The 15000-nt window shown below is 45.3% G+C and overlaps 1 protein-coding gene across 1 annotated transcript in view; it reads left to right on the forward strand.

Annotated features, from left to right (window-relative positions):
* Positions 1–15000, forward strand: part of LOC135509782 (reelin-like) — a 71374-nt gene that overhangs the window by 21579 nt on the left and 34795 nt on the right. Inside the window, exons 14-20 of the mRNA XM_064930681.1 lie at positions 870–975; positions 4074–4300; positions 6249–6472; positions 7436–7586; positions 7887–8021; positions 8320–8443; positions 14595–14844. Of these exons, the coding sequence (XP_064786753.1) occupies positions 870–975; positions 4074–4300; positions 6249–6472; positions 7436–7586; positions 7887–8021; positions 8320–8443; positions 14595–14844 (1217 nt within the window). The remainder of the gene's footprint in view (positions 1–869; positions 976–4073; positions 4301–6248; positions 6473–7435; positions 7587–7886; positions 8022–8319; positions 8444–14594; positions 14845–15000) is intronic.

Raw genomic sequence — 15000 nt, forward strand, 5'->3', positions numbered from 1 at the left:
CGTCCTTCTCTCTCCTTCCACGTCCTCCTCTCTCCTTCCACGCCCTCCTCTCTCCTTCCACGTCCTCCTCTCTCCTTCCACGTCTGCGGTGGATGGTAGCCAAACTACAGTGGTGTCTGTCAGTTTGTCCTGAAAATCTTCTTACGAAAAATGTTTGTAGCAGCCGAACGCCGACCCCTCTATAGAAAGGAGAGATTCTCACGAACACAACGGTGTTCTCCGTTTTGCTCTACAACCCTCACCAGTTGTCACGGGACGAGTCTGAAGCTAACCAGTCTGAAAGAGTCTGAAAGAACCATAGAGGTAGTTTTGTGCCGACAAAAAAGAAGAGCTTATAAATATGTATCCAAAAAACAACACCATTTCCTGATCTTTCTTATATCTCCTAGGTTTAGGACAGACACTTCAAAACCCTCTTCCTTATGATTTATTTGTTTTGCCATTATGAATGTGTTATTCAATGTGTTTCTATGTGCTATAGTAATAAAAGCCTATATCTATATTTTATCAAATGATAAAAACTGTAATGCATATATATATATATATATATATATATATATATATATATATATATATATCTACAGGGATCCTAATATTGAATGTAAAATAGCTAAATGCTAATAGCTAAATGCTAATAGCTAAATGTTCCATGGTACGGCCATCTTAAAAAATATTCATATGTTAGCTTAGTAGAACCCTTCCCCCTAAAGACTTAGACTTTTAGAGGTTAACGGAAAATAAATAAATCCAATTCAAATTGGATTTGGAATGTCAGTATACTTCCTGAATCGACTGAAGTGAGTTGGACTTGAGCCCAACCCCTGCTGACAAAGGATTGTTGATAACGGACCGTGTCTCTGTGTGTACAGGGAGAAGGACGAGTCGGCCATGGTGTTTTTATCCAGTGAGCTGGGAGAACATTCAATAACCACCAGAGACATTGACGTCAACGAGAACACCATCATCCAGTTTGAGGTATGAACACACACACACTAACACACACACACACACACACACACACACACACACACACACGTCCTACGAGAACACCATCATCCAGTTTGAGGTATGAACACACACACACACACACACGTCCTACGAGAACACTATCATCCAGTTTGAGGTATGAACAGAAGAGAGAGAACAGACTGGCTGGTTGAGAAAACAAAGTGGGCAAGGAAAGGAGTGAAGGAAAAGAGGAAAGAAATGGGGAAAGAGGAGAGAAATGAGTGGGGTATGAACAGAGAGAGATAACATAGAGAGATAACAGAGAGAGATAACAGAGACAGATTAGAGAGACAGAGAGGAGAGAAGGCCTGGGGTAGAAGAGGAGAGGAATGAGTGGGGTATGAACAGAGAGAGACAACAGAGAGAGACAACAGAGAGAGACAACAGAGAGAGACAACAGAGAGAGATAACTGAGAGGAGAGAGAAGGCCTGGGGTAGAAGAGGAGAGGAATGAGTGGGCTATGAACAGAGAGAGATAACTGAGAGACTGAGAGGAGAGAGAAGTCCTGGGGTAGAAGAGGAGAGGAATGAGTGGGCTATGAACAGAGAGAGATAACTGAGAGGAGAGAGAAGGCCTGGGGTAGAAGAGGAGAGGAATGAGTGGGCTATGAACAGAGAGAGATAACTGAGAGGAGAGAGAAGGCCTGGGGTAGAAGAGGAGAGGAATGAGTGGGCTATGAACAGAGAGAGATAACTGAGAGGAGAGAGAAGTCCTGGGGTAGAAGAGGAGAGGAATGAGTGGGCTATGAACAGAGAGCGATAACTGAGAGGAGAGAGAAGTCCTGGGGTAGAAGAGGAGAGGAATGAGTAGGCTATGAACAGAGAGAGATAACAGAGACTGAGAGGAGAGAGAAGGCCTGGGGTAGAAGAGGAGAGGAATGAGTGGGCTATGAACAGAGAGACTGAGAGGAGAGAGAAGTCCTGGTGTAGAAGAGGAAAGGAATGAGTGGGCTATGAACAGAGAGAGATAACAGAGAGACTGAGGGGAGAGAGAAGGCCTGGGGTAGAAGAGGAGAGGAATGAGTGGGCTATGAACAGAGAGAGATAACAGAGAGACTGAGAGGAGAGAGAAGTCCTGGGGTAGAAGAGGAGAGGAATGAGTGGGCTATGAACAGAGAGAGATAACAGAGAGACTGAGAGGAGAGAGAAGGCCTGGGGTAGAAGACGAGAGGAATGAGTGGGCTATGAACAGAGAGACTGAGAGGAGAGAGAAGGCCTGGGGTAGAAGAGGAGAGGAATGAGTGGGCTATGAACAGAGAGACTGAGAGGAGAGAGAAGGCCTGGGGTAGAAGAGGAGAGGAATGAGTGGGCTATGAACAGAGAGACTGAGAGGAGAGAGAAGGCCTGGGGTAGAAGAGGAGAGGAATGAGTAGGCTATGAACAGAGAGAGATAGCAGAGAGACTGAGAGGAGAGAGAAGGCCTGGGGTAGAAGAGGAGAGGAATGAGTGGGCTATGAACAGAGAGAGATCGGGGTAGAGAGACTGAAAGGAGAGAGAGGCCTGGGGTAGAAGAGGAGAGAATGAGTGGGCTATGGAGAGGAATGAGTGGGCTATGAACAGAGAGAGATAACAGAGAGACTGAGAGGAGAAAGAAGGCCTGGGGTAGAAGAGGAGAGGAATGAGTGGGCTATGAAAAGAGAGAGATAACAGAGAGACTGAGAGGAGAGAGAAGTCCTGGGGTAGAAGAGGAGAGGAATGAGTGGGCTATGAACGGAGAGACTGAGAGGAGAGAGAAGGCCTGGGGTAGAAGAGGAGAGGAATGAGTGGGCTATGAACAGAGAGACTGAGAGGAGAGAGAAGTCCTGGGGTAGAAGAGGAGAGGAATGAGTGGGCTATGAACAGAGAGACTGAGAGGAGAGAGAAGGCCTGGGGTAGAAAGGAGAGGAATGAGTAGGCTATGAACAGAGAGAGATAGCAGAGAGACTGAGAGGAGAGAGAAGGCCTGGGGTAGAAGAGGAGAGGAATGAGTAGGCTATGAACAGAGAGAGATAACAGAGAGACTGAGAGGAGAGAGAAGGCCTGGGGTAGAAGAGGAGAGGAATAATGAATGCTGAAAGAGGAACTTAATGGGGAAAATAATCCTTATATACTGTAATAGTGGAGGGCAAAGCAACGGGTTTTTGAAATGATAATGACTCATTTATATGCTTGATTCATATAAATGATCAGTCAGTATAATTACTCTCCTCTGTGGTGTAGGCTGGTTAATGATCATCATTATGTTACAGAAATAATTAATCGTATTATAATCATAGGAACTTGAAAATGTAGAAAAATGGTAAGCTTGTTTCAGAGGTCCAGAATTATTTTATGTTTGTTGAAAATGTTTCTTGCTGAAGCTCCCTCAAGGCAGTGGGTATAGAACTGGTAGATCTTGCTTGGTATTGGATAAAGATTTCTTAAATGAATATCATAATTGTTTTCCTGTGTTGTGTCCTCAGACGACTGAATGACTAAAATGTATTATTGTAATAATTATATGATAATAAAAGAGAGCCGCACACTCTAGGAGCTCAGATGCAAAAATGTAATTACCAACGTTTGGACAGCCAGGCTGTCTTCATCAGGGTATAATCACAAACACTGCGGGATGACTCGTTTATGTAGTGTCAGAAGACACAGGTGTCTGTCATCATGGCCAAGAGTGGCCTAATATCATTGGTTAATTATCAAAGATTAAAATGGCATAAAAAAAGGGATCCTTGCCTCAACGTAGACTTTGATCTGAAGCCATTCTTGTGATTATTGTGACTTTGCCATTGTAATTGTTTGTAAGATTGTGTAGTCAAACTAATCTATGATTGTATGCTATCCCCATTTGTGGTTTGTATGGTGTTCTTTGTGTGACATTTTAATGAATGGTGATCCCTGATGAAGACAGCTTGGCTGTCGAAACGTTGGTGATTACATTTTTGCATCTGAGCTCCTCGTGTGAGCGGCTCTCTTTGATTTTCAAGTGTTCTACTCCGCTAGCCAGCACCTCGACTAAACAGGTGTGCGTTTCTTTTTCTTCTAAATAATTATATGATCGCAACATGATAAGAAGTATACCCGTTCCATTTCAGATCAACGTGGGCTGCACGGCAGACAGCTCCGCCTCTAACCCGGTACGACTGGAGTTCTCCAGGGACTTTGGATCCACCTGGTACCTCCTGGTGCCCTTGTGTTCAGGAGGCCCCCAGCCCTCTTCCCTGTGCTCCACAGAGCTGCACCCTGCCAGTGTCTACTACCCGGGAACCACCCAGGGCTGGAGGCGGGAGGTCATCCACTTTGGCAAGCTGAGACTCTGCGGGTGAGCCTGGTTCCTTTCTGGGATGTTTTTCCTGATAACTTGTGCTGCTGCTTTTTCTTTTCTCGTTGGAGTCTAAGCTGGGTTTCTCGAAAAGTGTTGTGCAAATGCTGATGGGAAGGAGAAAAATGTCTTTATTACAGTTTGTTTTTGCGATTGCTTACACACTTGTTGCACACTTGGCTCATTGAGTCAAAAACTCTACACACAAGCCAACTAAGACACAACCCTTGGAGATAAACATCTCACTTCTACGCCAAAATTAAATGCAATCAAGACCTAACAATCCTTTTTCAAATGGCATTTTTTTTCTACAAAATGATAACACACACAGGCACCATTTGAATGGCTCTTTCAAAGCAGAAACACACTGATGTACTTTTATGCAAAACACTGCTGTCTTTTAGTACTTCGTATACCTTTTCAATGTTCTCAGACAGGCTTCTGTTCCAGTTCCGTATCCAACCCTGGACTGACCCCCATCTCAATGTCTCCGTATGCCTCTTCCATTACTTGCAGTGGTTGGCGGGCATGTGGTTGGCGGGCGTGTGGTTGGCGGGCAAACACTTTCCAACACCATTATTCCTCAATCAGATTGAGAAATGGGGAGTATAAGGGAGCAAGTATACAACTGAGAAGGTATTGCGGTTGGTGAACCGGTCCCTGACTAGAGCAGCCCGGTGGAAACTAACATTATCCCAGACGACAACAAACCTGGGCTGCTCTGGTCTGCCCTGTACAACTGCATTATGTAGTGCATCCAGATAATGTGTGCAGTATTGTAGGGACCGAGGTTGCCATGGTGATGGAGAACTCCTTGCAGACTAATGGCGGCCCACAAGGGGATATTTCCCCCACGCTGCCCAGGGACATTCACAACGGCTCTTTGTCCTATAACATTCCCCCTCGCTGCCCAGGGACATTCACAACAGCTCCTTGTCCTATAACATTCCCCCTCGCTGCCCAGGGACATTCACAACGGCTCTTTGTCCTATAACATTCCCCCTCGCTGCCCAGGGACATTCACAACAGCTCTTTGTCCTATAACATTCCCCCTCACTGCCCAGGAACATTCACAACGGCTCCTTGTCCTAGAACAGTTCGGCCCCGACTTCTGATTTGAACTAGATTGAGTCCAGCTTCATCAACTGATGAGGCTGTGCAGCTGCATCAAAGTCCAGGACTCTCTGTGAACAGAACATAAACACTTTAAACACACTGTACCGTAAATACGGTGTAACTCAAAACACAGGACTACAATGTCTACATTTTCACACAAGGATGGGGGAGGGGGTTGGGTGGGTGGGTTGGGTGGTTCAGACACATTCAGTCAAAACTACTAGCTACAGGCAAGGCAGTTACAGTGTGCGTGTGTGTGTGTGTGTGTGTGTGTGTGTGTGTGTGTGTGTGTGTGTGTGTGTGTGTGTGTGTGTGTGTGTGTGTGTGTGTGTGTGTGTGTGTGTGTGTGTGTGTGTGTGTGTGTGTGTGTGTGTTGCCAATTTCAGGTATGTTTTTCATTTTGAAAAGAAGAGATTTCATTCTTGAACGAAGTGTCTAATGTAAGAAACAGTGTGTAGTGTTTTGCACATACAAACAAACAAACAAAGCAGAAAGTGTTTTTGTACTTTTGTACCTTTGTTTAAAAATTTACGGTTTGGATGTTTTTGTCTAAACATTCACTTTCAGTGTGTAAACGATCGGCAAAAACTGTAATACATTTGATTGATTGATTGATTCAGTGATTCATTGATTCCTTGATTCAGTGATTCATTGATTCCTTGATTCCTTGATTCAGTGATTCAGTGATTCCTTGATTCAGTGATTCCTTGATTCATTGATTCAGTGATTCCTTGATTCCTTGATTCCTTGATTCAGTGATTCATTGATTCCCTGATTCAGTGATTCCTTGATTCATTGCTACCAATCTTTCTCTGACCTCCGCCCACGCCAGCTCCATCCGGTTCCGTTGGTACCAGGGCTTCTTCTCCAGCAGTTCCTCCCCTCCTACCTGGGCCCTGGACAGTGTGTACATTGGCCCCCAGTGCCAGGACATGTGTAACGGACATGGGACGTGTGTGAAGGGGACACACTGTGTCTGTGACCCAGGCTACTCTGGCGCAGACTGCTCCCAACCTGACACACTCAACCCTGATTTTCTCAAGGAAGACTTTGAAGGTAGGCAGTGATAGAGATATTGCGGGTAGATTTCGTATGGTTTCGTTTGGCGGTTATAGTAAACCCTAACCCCCACACCCCCCCTGATCTTGTGCCTAATCCTGAGCCTATAACCTTAACCTTTAACCTTAACTAATCCCTTTGTATCTATTGGTTGAACATCCACTCCCTCAAAGGTTCAAGAAAACGCAGATGCCCACACAAACACAGAGGGAGTATGTGCCAGAGTATGTGCCAGAGTATATGCGTGTGTGTGTGTGTGTGTCTGTGTGTGTGTGCACGCGTGTGCGTGCGTGCGTGCGTGCGTATGTGTGTGTGTGTGTGTGTGTGTGTGTGTGTGTGTGTGTGTGTGTATGAGTGTGTATGAGTGTGTGTGTGAGTAGTAGACTGTATTTGTGCTGTCCATACACAGTGTTCGAGTATTGAGAGGTTGCCTTCAATACTCGCAGAGCTGCACTCTGTCACGGACTCCAGCAGACTGCAGCTGACTGTTGAGAACAGATGGCTGTTGTGATGAACACACTGTATTTCTAGTTTGTTGTGTATATTTGTTTTACTAGTCTATTGTTCATCATCACCTGAAGGTCTATTCAATCTGATGGATATATCTGTCATTTGTCTGTCATTATGTATCGTGTTAGTAGTGTTTGCAGTGCAAAACATGTCAGTGTGCTAGTCCTAGCTTTATTGCATTATCTAGTGTGCTAGTCCTAGCTTTAGTGCATTATCTAGTGTGGTACTATAGTCCTAGCTTTATTGCATTATCTAGTGTGCTACTATAGTCCTAGCGTTATTACATTATCTAGTGTGCTAGTCCTAGCTGTATTACATTATCTAGTGTGCTAGTTCTAGATGTATTACATTATCTAGTGTGCAAGTTCTAGCGTGTGTGTGTGTGTGTGTGTGTGTGTGTGTGTGTGTGTGTGTGTGTGTGTGTGTGTGTGTGTGTGTGTGTGTGTGTAGGGGGGGCGATGGATGCAGAGAGGTTCAGGCTTCTGAGTGGAGGGAAGCCAAGCAGGAAATGTGGCATCATGTCCAGTGGGAACCACCTGTTCTTCAGCGAGGATGGCGTGCGCATGCTGGTCACTAACGACATGGACCTTTCCAATGCCAGGTACTGTGGGGGGGGGGGGGGTTAACAGATAGATGTGCTACTGAGACCGTCTAATGGTAAGGTGTGGTATTACTTTATATCTCGTCCTATTGGAAAGCCTGGTCCTCACTTTTCCAGTGGCATGGTCCTCACATTGATAGTAAAATGTGTGTGCAATCAAATGGTACCAATCTGAAAACAGATGTACTCGCACACACACACACACACACACACGTTCATATATATATATATATACAGTATAAATATATTTATTGATGTGCATTATTGATGTGCATTATAAATACTAAATTTTTCCTACAGGTTTGTTCAGTTCTTCCTGCGTCTGGGCTGTGGGAAGACGTCCCCAGACCCCCGTTCCCAGCCCGTCCTGCTCCAGTTCTCTGTAGACGGAGGTCTGACCTGGGGCCTGCTGCAGGACTTCCTCTTCTCAAACAGGTTGGAGTGAATACTAACGGATTCTCTTGTATGGTTCCCTTGGACCTCCGTGTTTTTGTCTGTTGTTATGTCCTTTCAGGAGATTCGTTTTGTTGTTGTTTTTCAACGCAAAGGCATTTTTACTGTAATCTTAACTTATTATTATCTTATATCATCATCATCGTAATCGTCGTCGTCGTCGTCATCATCGTCGTCATCATCATCATCATCATCCATCATCATCTTCATCATCATCCATCATCATTCATCATCCATCATCATCATCATCTTCATCATCCATCATCATCTTCTCCAACAGCAGTAACCAGGCTCGCCTGGTGGCCCTGGAGATCCCTCTGCGTGCCCGTACCTCCTCCACGCGTCTCCGCTGGTGGCAGCCCTCTGAGAACGGACATTTCTACAGTCCATGGGTCATTGATCAGGTGAGACACCTTCCCTAAATCGGCAGATAGCCTAGTGTTTAAGAGCTTTCAGTCAGTAACCGAAAGGTGTCTGGTTTGAATCCCTGATCTGACTTGGGGAGGAGGGAGAAGAAAAGAAATCTGTCAATGTGCCCTTAATAAGCAAGGAACTTAACACAAATTGCTCCTTCAAGTCGTTTGCTGAATGTAAATGTAAACATGTTTGTCCGTTCATCAATCTCCTCATCCATCCTGCCATCTATCATTATCTGACTAAGGCAGTACCTTAGGTTGGTATACTCAGTCTACACTACATTCCTCATATTGAGTTGCAAAGGCACCTAAATGTTTTGTCTTGCCCGTTCACCCTCTGAATCGCACACATAAGATGGCGTCAACAGATATATGGCAGCTCAGCATCCAACTCCTAAGCAACTTTGTTGTATTTTGTTTTGTGGGTGTTATTTCTTACATTATTAGCCCAGAATTATTATACAGACGGAAATAACTTTTTGGATAACAGAGCGGCGGTAACTCATTATAACCAGGAATACAACTTTCCCGAATTGGATCCTTTGTTCGTAATTGAACTTTTCCCAGAGGCTGCTCCAAGACACCGCTGTCGGAGAAGAGGTATTCGCAGGGGACTTCTAGTCCGACTCAGGAGGCGTGCACACCGTCCACCAATTCCAAGTATATTACTCGCTAATCTTCAGTCTAGGTGTAATAAAGTAGACGAGCTCAGGGCAAGTATCTCCATCCAGAAAGACATCAGGAATTGTAGCATACTCTGTTTCAATGAAACACTGTCTCTCTCTGGATATACTGTCCCTGTCCAAACAGCCAGCTGGGTTCTCAGTACATCACACAGACAGGAATAAAGAACTCTCTGGATGTACTGTCCCCATCCATACAGCCAGCTGGATTCTCAGTACATCACACAGACAGGAATAAAGAACTATCCGGCAACAAGAAAAACATGATTAACTACTCAGGGTGTGATTATGATAACAAACAGAAACTCAAGTCCATTTGTTCACCCGACTTAGAATACCTCTCAATCAAATGGCGACCGTATTACCTCCCAAGAGAATTATCTTAGGTTATAGTCACAGCCGTGTATATTCCCCTTCAAGCCGATACCACGACGGCCCTTAAAGAACTGCACTGGACTTCATGCATACTGGAAACCACATATCATGAGGCCGCATTTATTGTAGCTGATGATTTTAACAAAGCAAATTTGAGGAAAATGCTATCGAAGTTCTACCAACACATTGACTCGCGCTGGAAAAACATTGGACCACTGTTACTAAACTTTTCAAAAAGGCCCTCCCCCGCCCTCCCTTTAGCTAATCAGATCACGGCTCCATTTTTCTCCTCCCTTACAATAGGCAGAAACTAAAACAGGAAGTACCCATGCTAAGGTCTACTCAACGCTGGTCTGACCAATTGGAATCCATGCTTCAAGATTGTGTTGATCACGCGGACTGTTATTTGTTCCGGGTAGCCTACGAGAATAACATTGACAAATACACGGATACGGTGACTGAGTTCATCAGGAAGTGCATTGGAGATGATGTAGCTACTGTGAGATTTAAAACCTACCCAAACCAGAAACCGTGAATAGATGGCAGCATTCGTGAAGAACTGAAAGTGCGAACCACCACATTTAACCACGGCAAGGTGACTGGGAATATGGTTGAATACAAACAGTCCAGTTATGCCCTCTGTAAGACAAAATGTGTTTTTATTTAACCTTTATAGAACTAGGTAAGTCAGTTAAGAACAAATCCTTATTCTTACAATGCCGGCCTACCAAAAGGTGACGCTGGGCCAATTTTGCGCCGCCATATGGGATTCCCAAAACCGTCCGGATGTGATGCAGCCTGGATTTGAACCAGGGACTGTAGTGACACCTCTTGCACTAAAATGCAGTGCTTTAGACCACTGCGCCACTCGGGAGCAGAGACAAGGGGGAGTCGCAATTCAACTGCTCAGAAACTAGACGTACGTGGCAGGGTCTACAGACCATTACAGACAACAAAGGGAAAACCAGCCAACCAGGACACCGACGTCTTGCTTCCGGACAACCTAAACACCTTCTTCACCCACTTTGAGGATAACACAGCGGCACTGACTCGGCCCGCTACCAAGGACTGTGGGCTCTCCCTATCTGTGGCCGACGTGAGTAAGACATTTCATTGTGTTAACCTGTCTGGCCCACCCGAGACGCAACCGCACCCCCTGCCAACAATAAATGCAAATGCACTACGCCAAATGCTAATAGTACTCATTAAAACTCAAACGTTCATTAAAATTCACATGCAGGGTAGTCAATTCAAGCTACACTCGTTGTGAATCAAGCCAACGAGTCAGATTTGTAAAATGCTTTTCGGCGAAAGCATGAGTAGCTATTATCTGATAGCAGGCAACACGCCGAAATACCAGAAGGGACGTAAACAAAGGAATTAGCGTAGCCGGCACTACACAAAACGCATAAATAAAATATAAAACATTCATTACCTTTGACGAGATTCTTTGTTGGCTCTCCTATATGTCCCATAAACATCACAATTGGGGTTTTTTTTCGATTAAATCGGTCCTTTAGTACCCAAAATGTCAATTTATGAACACCATCAGATCCAGTAAAAACACATTTTTTAAACGCAACGTTATTTTTTAAAATTAAAAAAGTTGCCTATAAACTTTGACAAAACACTTCAAACTACTTCTGTAATTCAACTTTAGGTATTACTAAACGTTAATAAACGATCAAATTGATCACGGAGCGATCTGTATTCAATAAGCACGAGTTTGGGTAACGTAACTAACTTTTCCGGTTCCATTGTTTACAGCTGTGGACTTGACAACCGGATGTGGCTATTACTCAGATGACCAAGGATTTAGTTGAATTGAAATCACAACACTGGCGACATCATGTGGAAGCTGTAGGAACTGTAATCTCACTCTTAATTATTTTTTCTTCAAATAGACAATACATGGGCTGGCGGATTGATTTTTTCTTCGTCGATTTAGTGACCAGGTTTTCTGGCGATTTTGACCACGGAACTCGTTCTGTTATAGTCACAGACACCATTGAACCAGTTCTAGAAACTTCAGAGTGTTTTCTATGCACACATACTAATCATATGCATAGACTATATTCCTGGCATGAGTAGCAGGACGTTGAAATGTTGCGCGATTTTTAACAAATCAAATCAAATTTATTTATATAGCCCTTCGTACATCAGCTGATATCTCAAAGTGCTGTACAGAAACCCAGCCTAAAACCCCAAACAGCAAGCAATGCAGGTGTAGAAGCACGGTGGTTAGGAAAAACTCCCTCGAAAGGCCAAAACCTAGGAAGAAACCTAGAGAGGAACCAGGCTATGTGGGGTGGCCAGTCCTCTTCTGGCTGTGCCGGGTAGAGATTATAACAGAACATAGCCAAGATGTTCAAATGTTCATAAATGACCAGCATGGTCGAATAATAATAAGGCAGAACAGTTGAAACTGGAGCAGCAGCACGGCCAGGTGGACTGGGGACAGCAAGGAGTCATCATGTCAGGTAGTCCTGGGGCATGGTCCTAGGGCTCAGGTCCTCCGAGAGAGAGAAAGAAAGATAATTAGAGAGAGCATATGTGGGGTGGCCAGTCCTCTTCCGGCTGTGCCGGGTGGAGATTAGAACAGAACATGGCCAAGATGTTCAAATGTTCATAAATTACCAGCATGGTCGAATAATAATAAGGCAGAACAGTTGAAACTGGAGCAGCAGCACGGCCAGGTGGACTGGGGACAGCAAGGAGTCATCATGTCAGGTAGTCCTGGGGCATGGTCCTAAGGCTCAGGTCCTCCGAGAGAGAGAAGGAGAGAATTAGAGAACGCACACTTAGATTCACACAGGACACCGAATTGGACTGGAGAAGTACTCCAGATATAACAAACTGACCCCAGCCCCCCGACACATAAACTACTGCAGCATAAATACTGGAGGCTGAGACAGGAGGGTTCAGGAGACACTGTGGCCCCATCCGAGGACACCCCCGGACAGGGCCAAACAGGAAGGATATAACCCCACCCACTTTGCCAAAGCACAGCCCCCACACCAGTAGAGGGATATCTTCAACCACCAACTTACCATCCTGAGACAAAGCTGAGTATAGCCTGCAAAGATCTCCACCATGGCACAACCCAAGGGGGGGCGCCAACCCAGACAGGATGACCACATCAATGAATCAACCCACTCAGGTGACGCACCCCTTCCAGGGACGGCATGAGAGAGCCTCAGTAAGCCAGTGACTCAGCCCCTCTAACAGAATGTTGAAAAAAGTAGCCCGATCTCTAAGAGGTTTTAACACTCGCAAGGCTGCTGGCCCAGACGGCATCCCTAGCTTCGTCCTCAGAGCATGCGCAGACCAGCTGACTGGAGTGTTTCCGAACATATTCAATCTCTCCCTATCCCAGTCTACTGTCCTCACTTGCTTCAAGACATCCAACGTTGTTCCTGTACCCAAGAAATCAAAGGTAACTGAACTAAATTACTATCGTCCCGTAGCACTCACTTCTGTCATCATGAAGTTTTCTACCTTACCTGACACCATAGACAAACTTCAATTTGCTAACCGGCCTAATAGATCCACAGACGATGCAATCACCATTGCACTACACACTGCCCTATCCCATCTGGACAAGAGGAACACCTATTTACGAATGCTGTTTATTGACTGTAGCTCAGCATTCAACACCATAGTACCCTCCAAGCTCATCATTAAGCTCGGGGCGCTGGGTCTGAGAACCCCCCCCCCTTTTGCAACTGGGTCCTGGACTTCCTGACGGGCCACCCCCAGGTGGTAAAGGTAGAAAACAATACCTCCACTTCGCTGATCCTCAACACAGGGGCCCCACACGGGTGCGTGTTTAGCCCCCTCCTGTACTCCCTGTTCACCCATGACTGTGTGGCCACGAACTCCTCCAACTCAATCAGACGACACAACAGTAGTAGGCCTGATTACCAACAATGACCAGACAGCCTACACGGAGGTGGTGAGGGCCTTGGGAGAGTGGTGCCAGGAAAATAACCTCACACTCAACAAAACAAAACAAAGGAGATGATCACGGACTTCAGGAAACAGCAGAGGGAGCACCCCCCCTATCCACAACGACAGGACAGCAGTGGAGAAGGTGGAAAGCTTCAAGTTCCTCAGCGAACACATCACTGACGAGCTGAAATGGTCCACCCACACAGACAGTGTGGTGAAGAAGGCCAACAGCGCCTCTTCAACCTCAAGAGGCTGAAGAAATTAGGCTTGGCACCTAAAACCCTCACATACTCCAGAGGGTGGTGCGATCTGCACAATGCATCACCGGGGACGAACTACCTGCCCTCCAGGAAACCTACAGCACCCAATGTCACAGGAAGGCCAAAAATTACATCAAGGACATCAACCACTGGAGCCACGGCCTGTTCACCCCGTTATCATCCAGAAGACGGGATCAATACAGGTGAATCAGAGCTTGAGTATCTCAAGGCCATCAGACTGTTAAATAGCCATCACTAGCCGGCTTCCCCCCCGGTTACGCAACCCTGCACCTTAGAGACTGCTTCCCTATATACATAGACATCACTGGCCATTTTAATAATGGATCACTAGTCACTTTAATAATGTTTACATACTGCTTTACTCATCTTATATGTATTTACTGTATTCTATTCTACTGGACTTTAGTCAATGCCACTCTGACATTACTCAATCTAATATGTATGTATTCCATATTAATTCCATTCTTTTACTTTTAGATTTGTGTGTATTGTTGTGAATTGTTAGATGGAGCTAGGAACACAGGCATTTCACTACACACGCAATAACATCTGCTAAATATGTGTATGTGACCGATACAATTTTATTTAGATTTTGACATACACAATCCACGTCTCAACTGTTTATTAAAGACTTAAAAATAATTTTCTAACCTGCCTCCTTCCCTTCATCGACACTGATTGAAGTGGATTTAACAGGTGACATCAATAAGGGATCATAGCTTTCACCTGGATTCACCTGGTCAGTCTGTCATGGAAAGAATGTTTGGTATAGTCAGTGTATATACATATTTTGGCCAATCAGCGTCCTGCCTGTATGACAGGATCCTACGTCTGTCTTTCCTCTACCAGCTGGTGGTGGGTGGCAGTGCCAGTGGCTGGGGACCTCTGGAGGACGACTTCTCCTCTCTGGACGGTCGTTCCTGGCTGCTCCACCCCGGGGGTACCCGTATGCCCGTGTGTGGTTCTGACGGGGCGGCCTTCGCCTTTATAGAGAAGTCCAACACGCGCTACGCTGTCACCACAGACATCAGCCTGGGTCAGGATGCCTTCATACAGTTTGACTTCTCAGCTTCCTGCTCCGTCACCAACTCCTGCTACGGTGAGAGAGCCACTGGGGAGAGGAATGGACATAAGAGGTTGTCAGTGGGGTTGGTAGAGTGGTAATTATGTGATAGGTTCACGAAAAACAAAAGCTATAAGGAGAAATGATACCTTTCATTGACTATGATTGATTTTCCCGTGTGGTATTGAATAC

Source organism: Oncorhynchus masou, chromosome 22 (genome assembly GCF_036934945.1).
Source record: "Oncorhynchus masou masou isolate Uvic2021 chromosome 22, UVic_Omas_1.1, whole genome shotgun sequence".
NCBI lineage: Eukaryota > Metazoa > Chordata > Actinopteri > Salmoniformes > Salmonidae > Oncorhynchus > Oncorhynchus masou.